Genomic DNA, 17017 nt, shown 5'->3' with positions numbered 1-17017 from the left:
TATAGGTGACTATGTTCATCAGAATGTTTCCTTATAATTCAGGTGAGTTTTCCTATCAAAACCGTTTATTCATCGCCTGCATGGTCACTGCATGATTTAACATGGTTTAGTGTACCTAAAACGTCCCTAGACTTCAGAAAAAAAGGTTGCAAAGACCTGTATACTTACTGATAACAACATGCCAATATAGTATCGATTACAGGGCAGACGGACTGCCGCAGAATTTCAAGGAAATACCATGACTCATTTGTTTGAGGCTTGCCCATCTCTGACCGTCCACATAGTTGTGTTATTACCGTGGTTGTGAGATAGGTTTTCCGAGTGATCTGTGTGGGAGTGTGAACACTAGCCTGCCCTCCACACCCAGGAGATTGTTTGGGATGTAGCTATCTTATCAATTATCGTAAATACTGCAGTGACGAAAAAAGATTTCACAGCACAGCTGTGTTTACACACACGGAGGCAAACACAAACTTTTTACACAGCTCAAGAGTTTAAGTATACAGTTATATTTAATAGTAGAGGGAAAAAGCTAACGATTTTCTTATCACATTTTATAAAATCATGTTAAAAAAAAACAGTTATCCAGCTGTGTGCTTATTTCAGTCCAACGCTGTTTTTAACAAGTTGGTATTACCAGGACAATGTATTCTTGCAGGAGATGGTCATAATGCACACTTGATGCTGCCTCACTGGAATGTCATGCTGAAGATTCCTACTATTACATCTGGCCCACAGTAAAATGAGGGCACTAATTAACTGTAAAATCTCTGTGGCCATTAGCACCACTATCATTTGAGATCTACTGGTAAGGCAAGGCGTCTCAGTGAAGCAGCACTAGATTAAAGAGCAGTGGAAATCCGTCCTGCAACAAGGAGGCACATCTAGGGATTCCCTCGGCGTCATATGACTGAAAAATTGTTAAGTACGACGTTAAACCCCAATCACTCACTCAAAAATTAAAATCAAAATTAAAACTTTCAAAAACTTTACTTCCCTAATTTCACTGGTAAGATACGCACACCACACAATGGTTGAAATTAAAAGTCACATGTGTGAAAATGCAGGTAAATACAAGTCGTCTTCTGGGAGGTTATAATTTTGAGTATATATTCTCTATCGTGGTGTAGGGTGCATGTACTCGCATTCAGTTAAAAACTCATGCAATGGATTGGGCTGCTGATGGGGAACAGTTCACTAGTGATAAAGTATAGTGGTGGTAAAGAGGTTTACAATAGGTGTCCAGTTGATGAATAGTGTGACAGAATGAGCCAACTGTTTTAGTGTCAGTTCTCACATCCAACTCCCATCTGTACAGCATCAGCTCACACATGGTCAGCATCTATCACTGATGCACTTTCTCATCTGGGTTAAGTTTAGGCTAAGGTAAGCAGACAACTCTAGTGCTTGGTCCACTTTCACTTTGCCTTCTATATTTATACATTCTCTGGGTTGGAAAGTAGAACAGTCCATTCAGCATGTGTTGGTCAGTTCAATGCAGTAGTTAAGGTCTCTCCAGGAGTCCAGGATGCCAAGGATCCTGGAATCTGAGATTTCCCTAGGGTGGGGCTATAATACAATAAGGTATTACACCAGATCTGTGGCCTTTCTCCACATGCCTTACTTTTCATTCTCCAGCGATAGTATAAAATCCCACTCTTCTGAAAGTGAAAGAAGGACAACTGTGTAAGATGACTAGTGCCATGGTTCATGAGAATATATATATACATATATATATATATATATATATACATACACACACGACCACTCAGGACAGAACTCCTGTGGTTCTGGGAGAAGAAACTGGGTTACCACCCTGCCACAGTTTTAGCAAACCAGTTGAGTTTTTCCTGAGGGAGAAGTTACACACTCTCTCATAAGGTCAAAGTTAAGGTAATAGGCTGTGCTAAAACAATGAGCCTTAAACGGTGACCCAGTCAGCCAAGTACTAGTCTGTCAGAAGCTATGTGAGGGGTGTGGACAACAGATTTGTCCTCTGGCCTTTAAATCCTTGTGTATGAACAGTAAGAAGTGCTAAACACAAGCCACAGACTGATCAGGTCAACTTTAGTAGCAGTTACACTTTAGGTAATGATATCAAAAACGGTTGTACTGATGTGTCAGCATGTATTTACCTGTAGTGCAGCCTACATTGGAAACACTTGCCACTCACACCATAAGCAATACATGTAGACAGTTACAATAGGTCTTTCATAATTTAACAAAATAAATGCATTTTTCACAAACTAACCAATCTGTTGTACAAATTTGGTGAAAAATCAAATGAAGATGTATGTGATGATGCAGTAATTCTGATAAAACTTCATATGATTTTTCATTCTACAGCTCATACAGCAGGGTGTGATTTGTGAAAAATTCAAAAAAATTACAGACGAATTATCGTAGCGACACACACGCAAAGAATGGCACCTTCAACGGTGACAAAGTTTCTCGAACTGAATACAAACTTCACAAATGAGACTTTCCCCAGCCTGTCAATATAACTACCCTTAATGACCAAAATCGTCCATGACTACCTTGCCCATTTTTCCCGATTCTGAGAATTCTGTTGATTTTAGAAAGGTGTTTTGAGGTTTGCTTGGAGCATGGGATGATATTCTACTGCAAAAATGGTAAGTTTCACCACCAAAAATAATATTTTGCGACATTTATTTGCCTCTGAAAATGCCCTTTTGTTGGCTAAATTTTAGGTCATTTAGGGTACTTAATTAAATTGTAATTTTGGGCAGGAAAACGTTCAACACTGAAACAACTTCTTCTTTGTCATCTGACAGTGATGAAAATATATCAGACACTTGGCCACACAAGTGGAGTAGTCATTTCTGTTCGGAGAGGTTTTTTTGCTCTGATAATATTTAAATGACAAAAACTGTTATTACATTATTAGAATGTGACAACAAAATCCCCAAAATAAATATCCTTCCAAATAAGAACAGATGACAAAAAACTGATGATATTTATTTGATTGTTGTTTAACGCCATATCACTGCTGATGATAACTAAGAAATGTATTCAGATATAGAGCAAGCAGCTTGCTTAAGGCGCAGAGGCTTTATCTGATACTGAACAAGCCCATACTTAACGGACTGGGCAGATGATGGTACATGTACAAACCTTGTGTAAGTGGCTGTACAGAGAGTCTGGCCCTGGTAAACAGTGCCACACCCTTCAGGGGCCCGCCCTCCGTCTTGTGCCTCAGGTGATATTGCTTGAGCTCAGATAATGGGATGAACCTCTTCAGCATGCGCACATACTGAACATCCACCATAAACCAGCGGGGGTTGTCCGGTTTTGCAGATCTACAAAAAAACATGAGATGCATGCAGACTACAATGTACATGCATTTTATATCGGGGCATGTGCACACATGCTCACACAACAAAGCTAGAGCATAACGGGAGGTCCCTTTTAACTGCAAAACATAAAGGATAATTAGATGTTCAAGACTAGCCCTCATTAATGTATTTATTTGATTGGTGTTTTATGCCGTACTCAAGAATATTTCACTTTTCAGTCATACATCTCAATGGCATCTCCTAGTTGCAGGCTCATCCCAATATAGTGCTGCCTGACTGCATTACCATGCTAAATATGAGATGGCTTGGAAAACCTGTTCAGCCTAAATTTCTGTTATAGACGGAACATACCTGTCATAGTGAGGATCTTTCCTGTCAAACTGCGTATGGTCTACATAGCTCTCCTTGACTATCTGTAATAAAGACAAATTCACTTATACTTCTGACCTTAAAATAAGATGTGAATGTAAATATCATACCGAATAGTAAATTAGCATTTTCATGGTTGAAACACTATTGATTTTAACAAAGGGGAATGAACAGTTCCTCCTGCAGTTAGTCATCATAGACAACTGATGTGCAAGCACGTACTCACCACAGCATGGACGATTTTTCAAGAACATATACACACATCTGGTTTCTTCCGAATTATTTTGGCATTTATGTAATTGCAGATAAGTTACAGTGTTCTTGGTTTTCTTTATTAAATCAGTGTAATCTGATGCTTCTCATCACGAATAGTTGTCCCACACACTTGCCAATATCTTCCCAGAAGTCACAAGAACTTGGTGTTTTCCTGTCAAACTGTGCATGGTCCACATAACTCTACCAAAAGGATTGCTGACAAAGAGCCCAGCTTGTATATATTTTGGTAATACTCCACTCAGCATAGCTCACTAATTAACATGCCTGCTGGGTAATACTGGTTTATTTTACTCCCCATGGTAAATAACGGCCTTTCAATTGAGCTTCAATGGCTTGAATTAAGGGACCATTACAGTTGTGCTGTCTTAAAGCTGCCTTCAAAGCTCAAGTGCTTGCCATTCCTCAATATAACACTGACTTTCTCAAATATCCCAAACAAATAATATCTACTTCTTTTTCACTAGGATGCAAGTGACCAGGTCAGAAATCAATACTCAGACCTGAATTTCTAACTTTAAAACACATTCAGCTTCTTTCCATTGATAAAATAATGAAATATTTAATAATACATGAAATGGAACAAATGATACCCCAACAGACTCAATCACAAGGAACTATTAGCAGGGTGTTGCATACAAGTATAATTTCAAAGACTGCCCAGCTAGTTGCATACATAATTCCTGTACTGATTGAAAATAACAAAGTCAATGAATTAGTTTTGTTTTTTTTTTGTTGTTTTTTTTTTGGGTGGTGGGGGGTGGATACCCTTTACAGTAATTAAACTTTTGATCTGGGTGCCCGACTAACTAATTTCAGTTTGGTGAAACAATCAGAATGATCCTTGAGGCCTAGACTGTGTATCTTTAGTGTATCGCAAGACGTGTACTCTCACAGTTCAAAAGTCCACTTTTCATGACACAGTCCTATGCTGTTAATTACATATCTCGGCCCCAATGGGGAAGTGAAATTAGATCCTACCACTTTTCCCAGACTAAAATAACACTGAACTCATTAACCCTACACTGGCTTCACCAAAGTCTTGGTATACTACATGTACTTTCTTTTCAGATATATTCAGAAAATACTACTTTATGTACTACCTAATACTGCCCATATATTCATAATGTTGTAGTTTGCACTGATTCCATGCTGACTCACTGGTTCATGTCATTCACCAGTCACCAAAAGTGTCACCTTCAAAACACTGATAATGAACAGCTATGCAGTGCTGGGATTCAGCTGAGTTAACCTATGCTACAATTTTGAATTTGTTTTCCCTTTTCCCCTATCTCACCTCTATCATAATTATAGAAATGGCCATGTAAATAAAGCTGAAAACACCTGGTATTTTCTTGTCAGTATAATACTATAATATATAATATCAGTATAATACTTGTGTACCAGCTTGTATGCCAATACAGCATAGCTCGGGCTAAAAGTCAAAACCAAGCAGGAGATTAGCGCGATCCTAGTGGTCTTGTAGAGAGTTTGTACAGGGCCTGTAGACAGACAGTTACCTGCAGAGTCAGTAATTAGGTAGGCCTATGCGCTGGCTCTGGAAAGTTGACGACAGAAAATATAGTTCTTTTAAATAATGATTTACCAACGAGTCTACGCTAAATTTGTAATGCGACGGGCTACATGTAAATGCGACTGCTAAAATTAGCTCATTCTTCACCTCCCATAACAAATTAAAAGAGGGATAAATATCTTTCGTTTCTTCTGTAGGTTTTCCTCGTTGTGGGAGTGAAATTTGCCAGTGAAAAATTATCTGCCACTCAGTGATTTAGCAGACCAAATTGAGACTTTGATGCTGACACGCCATGTGAGCAACAATGTACAACAACAATGCAGTATTACAATAGGAATTTCATGTACAGGAGTACATGTAGTAAAAAAAAAAAAACATACAGGGCAGGATAAATTTTATCTATATGTCACTGGAGGGTTTGTAATTTGTACAAAACCATATAGTAAATGCATGAAGGCCAAAAAAATTATTCATTCGAAAGGTTTTTTCTCACAGAAAAAGAAATAATACTTTCCAATCTGCACCAATTTACACATTATTCAAATTTCTGGCTTAGCAGGCACAAAGTCCCTTAAATATTTTCTATTCTGACTCTGTGTTAAATTTATACACGATTTGGACCAACACCCAGATGAATTTAGATATCAAATTTTATTTGTGAATTTGAATAATCCTTATCTTAACCCCAGGCTTAATTAAAATATTCGAAAGTGTCATGCATAGACCTTGAAGAACTCAGGCAGACTTAGTGTCCAGCACTGACACTTTGCCAAAATTGAAGAAGAACAGGCATGTTGTATTGGAATAGGTAAATAATACTCACGAGTGTCAAACTTTATTAACTGACACACACTGTATGGTCTTGACAATCATAAACAATAGGAATAAATTAATCTCTCAAATCTGGCTGCTGGGGCTGAATTCACTGTTTCTGTATAAATCCCTCTTCTGTATAACTTTCCGGGTAACAATTCGGTCAGTAACTGAGCATGTCTGTATAGAGGATTACTGACGTAGGCTAATCTTGAAAACTTCGTCAACACTCCAGACAAGACTAAAAAAAACTGATTGCTGTGGCTAGGTTATACGAACGTGACAAATGATAAGACATGGGCGTGAAAAATCACGTGGAGGCACGGCCACACAAGACTGCTGTCTGCCTGTGATAGGGCGATGTCCTCGGCGGTGAGCGCATGCTATTGCACGTGCTATTCATAAGAAAGTCGCTTTGGTGTGTGACATCTATGCAAAGATTTGGCCAGTTTATGATAAAATATCTGTTGCATGGTTCTATGTGGAATACTATAAATGTATATCAAAATTAGTACGGCGACCATCGAAACCATTCAGAGACTTGAATCCCATACATGTATGTACTCCTTAAATGAAGTTGATTTTGTTTGTGCAGATGTAGGTTACACATTGCAAGACAAACTTTACGCTTTTCATGGCGAGTATATGTTCAAATAGCTGAAACAAGGAGACTGCACCTACACTTGCAAACTAGGATATGTCTGCAAAACAGAACCATATTCACACCTTCCTACCACAATCCTTTGCACCTTAGCACGTTTCTGACACAGCCCAGTAGAGGGTTTGTCAAGTCCTAGTGGAGCATTATTCAGTATTTCCAAGCTGGATACAAACAGTAAGCAATTGACTTTTAGGCTGAGTTGTGCTGTACACTGCGCAATATATCAGAATCTATGCACTGAAAGAGACATTTGTGGACCAGCCATTAACCCAGAATAAACGGTCCAGGTCAGTTATCGCTCTTGGACCTTGATCAATCCAATGAGGTGCCTTTCTATGCACTATATGCATGAGACAACTCCAGTCTAGGATGGACTGAAAGTTATTACCTTAACAGTTTACCAATGAATTGTCACCACAAAGTTAATAATGAATATTGAACCTATTTTTGGTGAGAACTGTTTCCAATTCCCACATATGGTTGATGATATTTACTAATGGGTTTATAATGGATGCAGGCAATTACCTCAATGGTCACAGGGGATTCTTTGCCTGAAAGTGGTTTTTGATTTTTAACTGTTCTGGTTCTTCTTTAAACATGTCTGAACATTTTTCTCTAAATTTGGATGTTCTCATTACCATATCGAAAACCTGAACGGCCACCTGTTCTCAAATTGTTGTCACCACGACATGACTGAAATATTGCCAATGTGGCGTAAAGCCATACTCATTCAGGCATTTGCCTTCAACCAAAGCGAGATAAGGACTTTGACTCCAACTCTGAAGTCTCTGTGACACTATAAATAGTGTGTCACATGAAGTAACATCTGACCTAAGAGATCATTCATTTTTTATATATATATTTCTCAATGCCAACACCACTGAGTTATCAACTAGTCCACCTGATATAGCTCTTGGTAACCGTCAAACAAATTCATAAACAAACATGAAAAAAAAAGGCACATCTCCAAAGATTATACACAAAAGAAAAAAATGGAAGAAAACACTGAAGGTATGCTCTTTCTGACGAATTCTTGTTCCTCAGTGTACAGTGCATGTGTCATAATGTTGTCCGTGTAGGTGTCTGTGTTATCATATATGTACCACAAACTTTAACAGCATCTCCCTGACTCCTGGTCCTCAAACCTCACACACAAATCTTGCTCATACCTTGCATATTCCAGCTATGCCCGGTTCTTTACAGTTGCTGTGGTAAAAAAACACATCGTGTCCTATCTTCATCTGGTCCCTCATGAAGTTTCTCGCCTAGGGTGAAGAGAAAAGGCCATGTTAGAGTACACTGATAAAATCCTATCTCCCCTTAAGCAGGTGATGTATGTTAGTAAGGCATCTGGGTACTAATTCTAATGACAGGTCCACTTTAACATTGTGATGCTCACTAAATACCCCACACCTACAAAAACATATCAGGAATCCCTAACTTTGCATTCTTCAAGTGTTATTCTATTGTTTACAGCCTGACTTGCTCAACCTGGTAACTGCTCATTTCTGTCCTTTCTTATACCAATTAGTGTCAATAACTATTACAGACAAGCCTGTAATACAGACAATCGTAGATGTCAAAAACAAACATCTTGAAACAGCACTACTTCCAACATACACATACTTATGTGAATAAACCATTAATGTACATACTGCCAAAACAGAGTTACAAGCACCAGACTTTATACATGCAAATCCTAATTGTTTTAAAATCTGGGAGAGATATTAGTAGTGTTGAAAGCTGAATATTACATAAGTAAACATATGAGTATGTTGTTCATTAGATGGTCTAACCATGCGAGAAAAAAGAAACTCAAAGAATTACATATATAATAGCTAATATAATAGGCCAGGTGTCCCAAACTTTAGAAGAGTGAGTGAGTGCTTGGAGTGTAACATGGTACTGAACAAATTTATCATTCATAAGACGAAGAAGGAATCCTTAGGGTGCATGTAATTTGCCTCCTTGTTGCAGGACAGATTTCCACCGCTCTTTTATCTAGTGCTGCTTCACTGAGACGCCTTACCGAGGGCGAGTAAGCTGCCCCACCTGAGCTATCATACTGATACCAGTTGTTTCACTATCCCTTGAAGGCTGAATGCCAAGCGAGGAAGTTACGACTTCCTCTTTTAAAGTCTTAGGTGTGACTGGACCCAAGATTGATCCCGGATCTATCCCTCCCGAAGCAGACGCTCTACCAACTGTGCTATCCGGGCAGGTAAATTTTAGAAGAAATAGGGTATCCTGGATGTATTTATTTTTACTTGTCATACTCAAGAATTTTTCACCTATCCATTAGTTGTCAGTTTAATGGGCAGTGCAAACAGGAGAGCCTGGTGTAAACCACAGACCTTTGGCAAGTCACTGGCGAACTTTTGCACATGTGATTTAGGGATATGCACAGCATACTGGCGGAACATAAGTAGGATGAAGAGCTACACTTGTTGACCATTCCTTGTCACCCACAAGCAGTTAGAGCATGGAAATTCCTGTCCAAGGCCGTTGTGCTCTGTTTTGCCATTGAAAGGTAAGAATCTCTTTATCACTTGACCATACATCATTGCATAATTAGAATATTCTAAAAGGAACAATTGTATTCATACAGTAGATGCTAGTGCATGCAATATTGCATATAGTGCAAAACATAGATAGAATTATAATAATTAATAATAATAATTCAAGATGAACACCAAGAATTGTGTGTATATATATATATATATATATATATATATATATATATATATATATATATATATATAGGCCTATACATATATATATAAACACACACACACATATATATATATATATATGTTTATATATATATAAACATATATATATATATATATATGCTAGTCCATGCAATATTGCATATAGTGCAAAACATGGATAGAATTATAATGATTAATAATAATAAAAAAAAAAATACAATTCAAGATGAGCACCAAGAATCATATATATATATATAAGGACTTCAAGAAGTATGAACATATAAGACACCTTGACTGCAAACACATTGATGGTTGTGCCAGGAAGAACCGCAACCAGATGTTACATCCTGTTAAAACAAAAGGTTTGTATTGCCCAGCGTTATTCTGAGTTAGGTTCAGATTCTGTTCAATCATCAGAGTAAACAAGCTGATCCTGTGTATAGGCAGCAGACAAGAGAACCACACTGCAAAAGCGGTGACACACAGATCACCACACCTTCGTGTTTATGACCTTGTCTTACTGCATAGTTACATAATGACATACATTAAAGACAGAGAACTAAGTGTACATCTGAAAACAAGACATGCTTCAGAATATTTGTCTGCACTACCTAAAAAAGGAAATTACCCAAAAGAAAAAATTAGATAAATTTATATCCCAACAAATTGTAAGCATAAGCAGTATATAGCAGGACAATCTCAGGACAACTGATACTCAAGCATAAGGAAGACCAACACTACATCTGCTATCCAGGAAATCCACAATTTACACACCTGCATGTACACTACTACAAAAAGATAAAGTTTCAAAAATGGATAAGATTGTCTTCTAACAAAGTCTGTAGGGACAATCTGACCTAGCCAGGGCAAAGAAAAAACAGCGAAACAGCAAAAAAGCAGCAAATTAAGAAACTGTCTGGTCAGGGATGAATGCCAAGTACTGAAGAACATGATGGATCACATCCAAGCACTATTACACAACATAGGCCAGGGCAGGGTGTTACATGGTGCACATATACATATATATATATATATATATACACACATAAGTACATGTACATGACATGTTTTAATACACTGGGATATAAAGATCTGCCAGCAAATCTGTGGATGGCTGTGGGTTTCCCTCAAGCTTTGCTCAGTTTCCTTCTGCCATAATGCAGGCTACCATTGTGAGTATGGCGTAACACAGTGATCATATCAATAAATACACAGGGACATATGACATTGGAGTAAATGTAAATGCACCCTTGAAACAATACACATGTATGGGTAAATGTACCCTTGAAACAATACACATGTATGGGTAAATGTACCCTTGAAACAATACACATGTATGGGTAAATGCACCCTTGAAGCAATACACATGTATGGGTAAATGTACCCTTGGAGCAATACACATGTATGGTAAATGTACCCTTGAAACAATACACATGTATGGGTAAATGTACCCTTGAAACAATACACATGTATGGAGATATGAAAATGACATGTTAGCAGATACTGTCTCTGAGAACAACTCTGCTGTCTTTGTGAAATCCTAGGATTTATGATGCTTGCATGCATGTGTTGTAAATATCACAACACAGGCATTTTGATCATCATGAAAGCTGCACCCTTGTGAAATCATACGATTTATGATGCTTGCATGCATGTGTCTATTCCATTACCGCAAACATCACTTTGGAGGTATTTAGAACATCCTGGAAGCTGCACCTTTGTGAAATCCTACCATTTATGATGCTTGCATGCATGTGTCTATTCCATTACTGTAAACATCCTGTTGGAGGCATTTTGACCATCATGAAAGCTGCACCTTTGCAAAATTCTTTGCAAAAAATATGTAAATATGTATGAAACTCAATGCATCCATTATGTCAATGGGTCGGCTTTACAGCGACTACAACTAGGGTAAGCATGCATCACCACCACCCCCCCCCCCCCCTCCCGCTCCAGCAACCCACGGGCCTGTACACAGATTTACATGTTCATCCTCTTAGGACCACCTTGCCAACATTCCTCGGTTAAATTTACTTCCATGGTAATTACTTACACGTTTATGTACCACTACATGAAGTTTGTGAAACTGGTCTCCAAATAATAAGTGCTGATGTAGTGATTTTGACAGCTGCTGACAGCCGCCATCTTCATTTTTATACCTGAAGCAAAGCAGACCTGGTATACCCTCACTTCCAGGTGAGAGTAACGCCTTCATGTTCACATCATCGCTGTATGCAAGAACTACATTACAGGGCATGACATGTTTTGTTTTGACTGCACATAACAACATAGTCTCCACATGTGCAGGCATGATCATGATATGGGCTACCACAATCGTAAAAGTTTCTGTATGATTTCATAAAATGTTCACTTCTAGAAAGGTAAAGTGCAGACTGTTTACACGTCCAACAAGAAGCCTGCCAGGTACATGTAGGTTATATATTAACAGCAAATAATTTCAGAAAGAAACAGCAAAAGAAAAGTATTAAAGTCTACTTACACACCTATATAATCCTGGTTCACTGCCAAACACTTCACAAAGTTTGGCAGATATAACACTTGAGCAGAATGCAAAAGCCAAAAACCAACCGCTGGTAATACCAATCTACAGAATATTTCCAGTTATTACTCGTTATTTCGGTCATTTCTTGAAGCAGAATCCTTGTAACAGGCAGAATTCAATGCCAACATATTTCTTGTGCTACCTCACTAGAATGACATGCCAAAGACACAGGACTCTGCATATCATACTTTAAATACCACTCAGAGATCCACTGACTCATGCTCACCTTGAGTGATTATAGAGACAAAACAAGGAGTGCCTTTAAGTTCCCAATACTTGCTTATACTGCATCTTTTGTTAATGGAAATACGGGCAGTTAATGGAAATACGGGGGAGTCTTACATGAAGTTTACTGGAGACATACAAAAAGTTGCCTTCATGCACAAAAAAAGATAAAAAGAAACTAAAACCAAGGCTTTCCACACATGCAACTTGTCAATGGTTTACTGATCATGCAATTTCATCCCTAAATGAAATAACAAATGTCATTGTTTAAGTGAAAATTTTTGAGTATTTACAATGAACAACAATCACAAAATCCTCCCTATCTGACTGCAGATAAGTTTTTTCCCACTAATAAGATGGTGATCAGTTATATGGGTGTTACTAATGTTCAGAGGATATCACTGATGTGATTCAAACCCTCTCCCCCCACCTCCCCCACCCCCTTCACCATTCCTTCACAGGATTTAACCAAAATGTACAAACACCCGCTCTTCACACTAGACCCATCCTTAGCTGGGAATTACCATGAGCCAGTCTGCAGGGGTTATGGCAAAGATGTGAGGGCGTTTAGGAAACTGGTGATGATTTGAAAGGTTACGTCATCAAGATAAACTGCTTCACAGATGGCTTGTCTGCAATGATGCAACACAGTACAGCTTCTTTGTCCTCCAAGGAAATTATTTAACAGTTTATCACCTACCCATTTCCCATAAACCTCCAACACAGACTCAACAATTTACTTGATCGTGTCAGTTTTACGAGTCAGAAAACGAGTCCCGGATATTTCAGCTGCTCATATATAGATATGCATACGCCAAGGTATTTCGTGCAAACACATTCAAACATAACTCGATCTGGCCAATTTTGATAGAACATTGAAAGCATTGGCTTGTATCCATTACAAATACACTGTATTTACATGTACATGTATGTGTGCCTATAATTAAAAAAAACACAGGTAACCAAAGTTTATGTGCTCAATTTGCATGGAGTACTAATTAAGGCAACAAATGTGATGATAAACAACTGCTTTTGATAACCTCATCAATGTTACCTGAAAACGCAACAAGATTTGCTTAAATTTTACATTAATTCCGTCCCGTCACAACAGTGAGTTCCAATGACTGATATACTTGTACTTACAGTTATGCTTCAGACACAAGGCCATCCGTATAAAAAAAATGTGTTTCCCGTAACAAGGCCCTGAAAAAATGGGTAGTTGGGTAAAATTTTTTTTTCTCTTAAGTACTAGAAAGCCCTATCAATTTCTTTCCACCATGAATACAGGGTTAAATGCAGGGTCTAATCTAGCTAAAAAGTTTGGGAAACGATTTTAACTTGAAATCATAATTTTGTCTCATTATAGGCAAAGTACAAAAATAAATGTAAAAATCCTTCTTTGGGATCCTAAATTTGAACTACGTATGCGCTGTCCGTGCAAGACACCAACCCGGGGGAAGACACATCGCTGCTCTTCATTTCCTCCAGCACTCTGTTAAACAACTTGTTGTTGTTGTAAAACCTGCCTCCCTCATTGGCTGTTTTTGCAGGGGGCAGATATGGCCATGACTGCTCACTGATGTCGCCATCATAGCTTGAAATACATTTAAAAATAAGTTACCACACGTATTCGTCCATGCAGCCAAATAGGAAAACAAAAGTTTATTGCCAGTGGCTGATCACAATCAAAAATTGGTGCATCATATTTTGTATTCTGTATTATAATTCACCACTTACGCTCAACCCTGTGCTCCCTGTCCAGATGTGAAATCCCATAAAAATTTGAAACAACTTTTCCCTTTGTGTAATGTTTCTTTTTTTTATTCTGTGAATATACATGACTTGATTTTTTGCTTCACATTTCACTGACAAGGCATAAAACTCTTATAAAAAATAAACTGTTTTTCGTTTTCTTATGAGTTAGATAAGTAGGCCTATTATTTGTCAAAAACAAAGTAAAATTGATCATTTGTTCATAATGATATGTACTCACTATTTAACTAACATATTATTTCTAAGGAAATGTTTGTGTCAGCGTTGTTTTATAATTATAGCCTCTACATTTACTATTCTCACTTATGAACCTAACTTGTGGCGTGGTGGTCACCATGACAGCTAGATCTAGGATACTGTAGTACTCAAGGTACTCGGTACTATATAGTACCAACCTCGCTGTCTACAGCCTTTTTGAAGTGTCGCATGGCCTACTTCTGGGTTTGAAATGCAATTGAGCTTTGGCAAATTCAATCCAAAATGGAATAAAAAAAAGACGATTTGTTTGAGAGGCATCAAAAGACTGTATCATAAAATACAATAATTTATACAATTTGAATGTGTTAATTGTGACCGTTTCGCCATGTACTGACATCACTGGTGATATCTGTTAGTGGCATATTCAAGTCATTAAGCAGTCTCTGTCACGCTGATTTCTGCCATCTTGACAAGTAAAACGTGAATGTTGCACCGGTCACTCTTGTCTTTGGAGGTAGTTTCAATCAGTCGCCAGTGATACAAGAATGCGCGAAATTTGTAGATGCCATCTTTTAACAGATTTTTTAAACATATTTATTTATTTTTATGGGGAACGGGGAATCATTCTCAACATTCAGCATATCGGCGACCAATGCGTAACCTATATGAGCATTCACGGCTAAGTTTAAGGCCTATGGGCAGTTTGTCCAGATCAATTTTTGCCCACGCAAGGCGTAAAAAAACAAAAAGCCGACCCAAACATTTTTATTATTTGGGATTTTTTTAGGTTGGTCGGGTTACGGCAAACACAAATATTATTATGGACTGCCCAATGGAATGCCATAAATGTCAAAGTCAATAGATTCCTTTGACATCCTATCCTGTAATAGAGCAGTACAGATGCTAATTAACATCTCACTGAACAGCATTAGCTTGGCCTATACCTCTTTATACTGTGCACCAAGCCAAAGAATGAATGAATTAAGGATTATGTCTTTACACTGCATCGGCAATATTTCAACCCTACCATAACAATCAAGCCAAAGATGTACAAGGTATTGCCCATTTTAAAATGTTATAGGCATGATCATACATGGATTTGAACTCTGGTCTTAAAACAGTCAGAAAACAGATTTTTAGCACAGAGAAAGTACAGGAACAGTCTGGCCCCTAGTCAACTAATCATAGTGCTATGTGCAGGATGGGTATATACTGATACCAGAACTCTGGACACATCCTTCTACTCATTTTTTACAAGCTCCAAGTAGTCCTTGGGATCAGCCTAATGGTCATTATTTGCTCAATTCATTGATTCGATCAATTGTGTTTGAGCTGCAGCTAGTTGCTGGACTGACCATTGATCATGGCGCAGACTATTAATGAGATGGGGCCAGTCAGTAATCCTGGATGGAGAGAGCCAAGTCCCGCTGGCATGGGCCCACTTGTTAAGTGATGGGGTGAGAAATGGGAGCACGTCCCACGCAAGCTTTACAACACACGAAGATAAAAGGCCCAGAACTTTCTAATCTAATTCCTCCCGTCACACACAGTAATGAATTAGCTGAACCTTACCAATGCTGTTCCACATTTAGTCAAGTTAAGAGTACAGAACTCAAGCCACAGAAGCCCGAAGTTACACCAGAGGGAAATCAGAGAATTCAATCACGGAGATTGAGATATCACATACTGAGTGAGCTGGTCTTAGTGGCTCACTGACATGGGGAGAGGACTGTATGAGTGGAACAAGCTTGGGAGAAAAAAACATATAATACATGTATCCTGCACATGTAGTCCTTACCTTAAAAGAATTTCAAGTCATGTACAGAAATGCCATAACAAATGACCTGCCAAACCCATGGTTAAGTTCCAAGTACATTTGTGTCAGAACAGTATTCACGAGAATTAAAATCATTTCTTGTAGATTTCACATACACAGTGCTTCATACATGTATCTGAAATTTTCAACTTATTCTAGCCCAAATGGTTATTATATGTGCTTAATATATCTTTATATTTTATACTCAGACCAGATTATTTTACAGTCATCTACTTAGTTCTCCTCTGGCCGTAAGTGGGAAGGTCTGTCAGCAACCTATGGATGGTTGTGGATATTCCCCTGGCTCTGCTCGGTTTCCTCCAATCATAAAACTTCTGTTACATATTCACTTCATTAGCCAGGTGATGTACATGTAACTCACAATAAGAGTTTGGACTCTTTCATCGTTGAAGGTAGAAAAAACCCAACTGTATAATCTGACCTGTCAAAAATGTTAGCTATTTTTTGATGTCAAAAGAGTTCCATCTCAAAAGTGAAGACAGTGTCAGGCCCAGTGACTGAAATCTACTCAGTTATTAACGACAACTTGTAGGCATATATTACAAGGCTTAATTTGGCTTTCCTTGCATATAGGCAAGACACTAAATGTTAACAACCTACTTAGTGATTGAGTGACACTCATCACTCATGTTGAGTTCATATCTAAAGTTTATACGACTGAAATTCTAAATTGATTGTAATTCACAACTTTGATTCAAATTTGGAAATTTGAGTTGATTAACACAGCAATCATGCAGATGTAA

The 17017-nt window shown here is 38.1% G+C and overlaps 1 protein-coding gene across 1 annotated transcript in view; it reads right to left on the bottom strand.

The window, feature by feature from the left end:
• Nucleotides 1–947: 947 nt before the first annotated feature.
• LOC135468585 (thymocyte nuclear protein 1-like) overlaps nt 948–17017 on the bottom strand; it is a 31668-nt gene continuing 15598 nt past the window's right edge. The window contains exons 4-7 of the mRNA XM_064746923.1: nt 8137–8232; nt 3669–3730; nt 3136–3320; nt 948–1661 (exon numbers count right to left, since the gene is read on the bottom strand). Coding sequence (XP_064602993.1) covers nt 1621–1661; nt 3136–3320; nt 3669–3730; nt 8137–8232 — 384 coding nt within the window. The 3' untranslated portion in view covers nt 948–1620. The remainder of the gene's footprint in view (nt 1662–3135; nt 3321–3668; nt 3731–8136; nt 8233–17017) is intronic.

Source organism: Liolophura sinensis, chromosome 6 (genome assembly GCF_032854445.1).
Source record: "Liolophura sinensis isolate JHLJ2023 chromosome 6, CUHK_Ljap_v2, whole genome shotgun sequence".
Taxonomy (NCBI): domain Eukaryota; kingdom Metazoa; phylum Mollusca; class Polyplacophora; order Chitonida; family Chitonidae; genus Liolophura; species Liolophura sinensis.
Note: the sequence above shows the minus strand (reverse complement) of the source record. Positions and strands in the feature narration are given on the sequence as shown.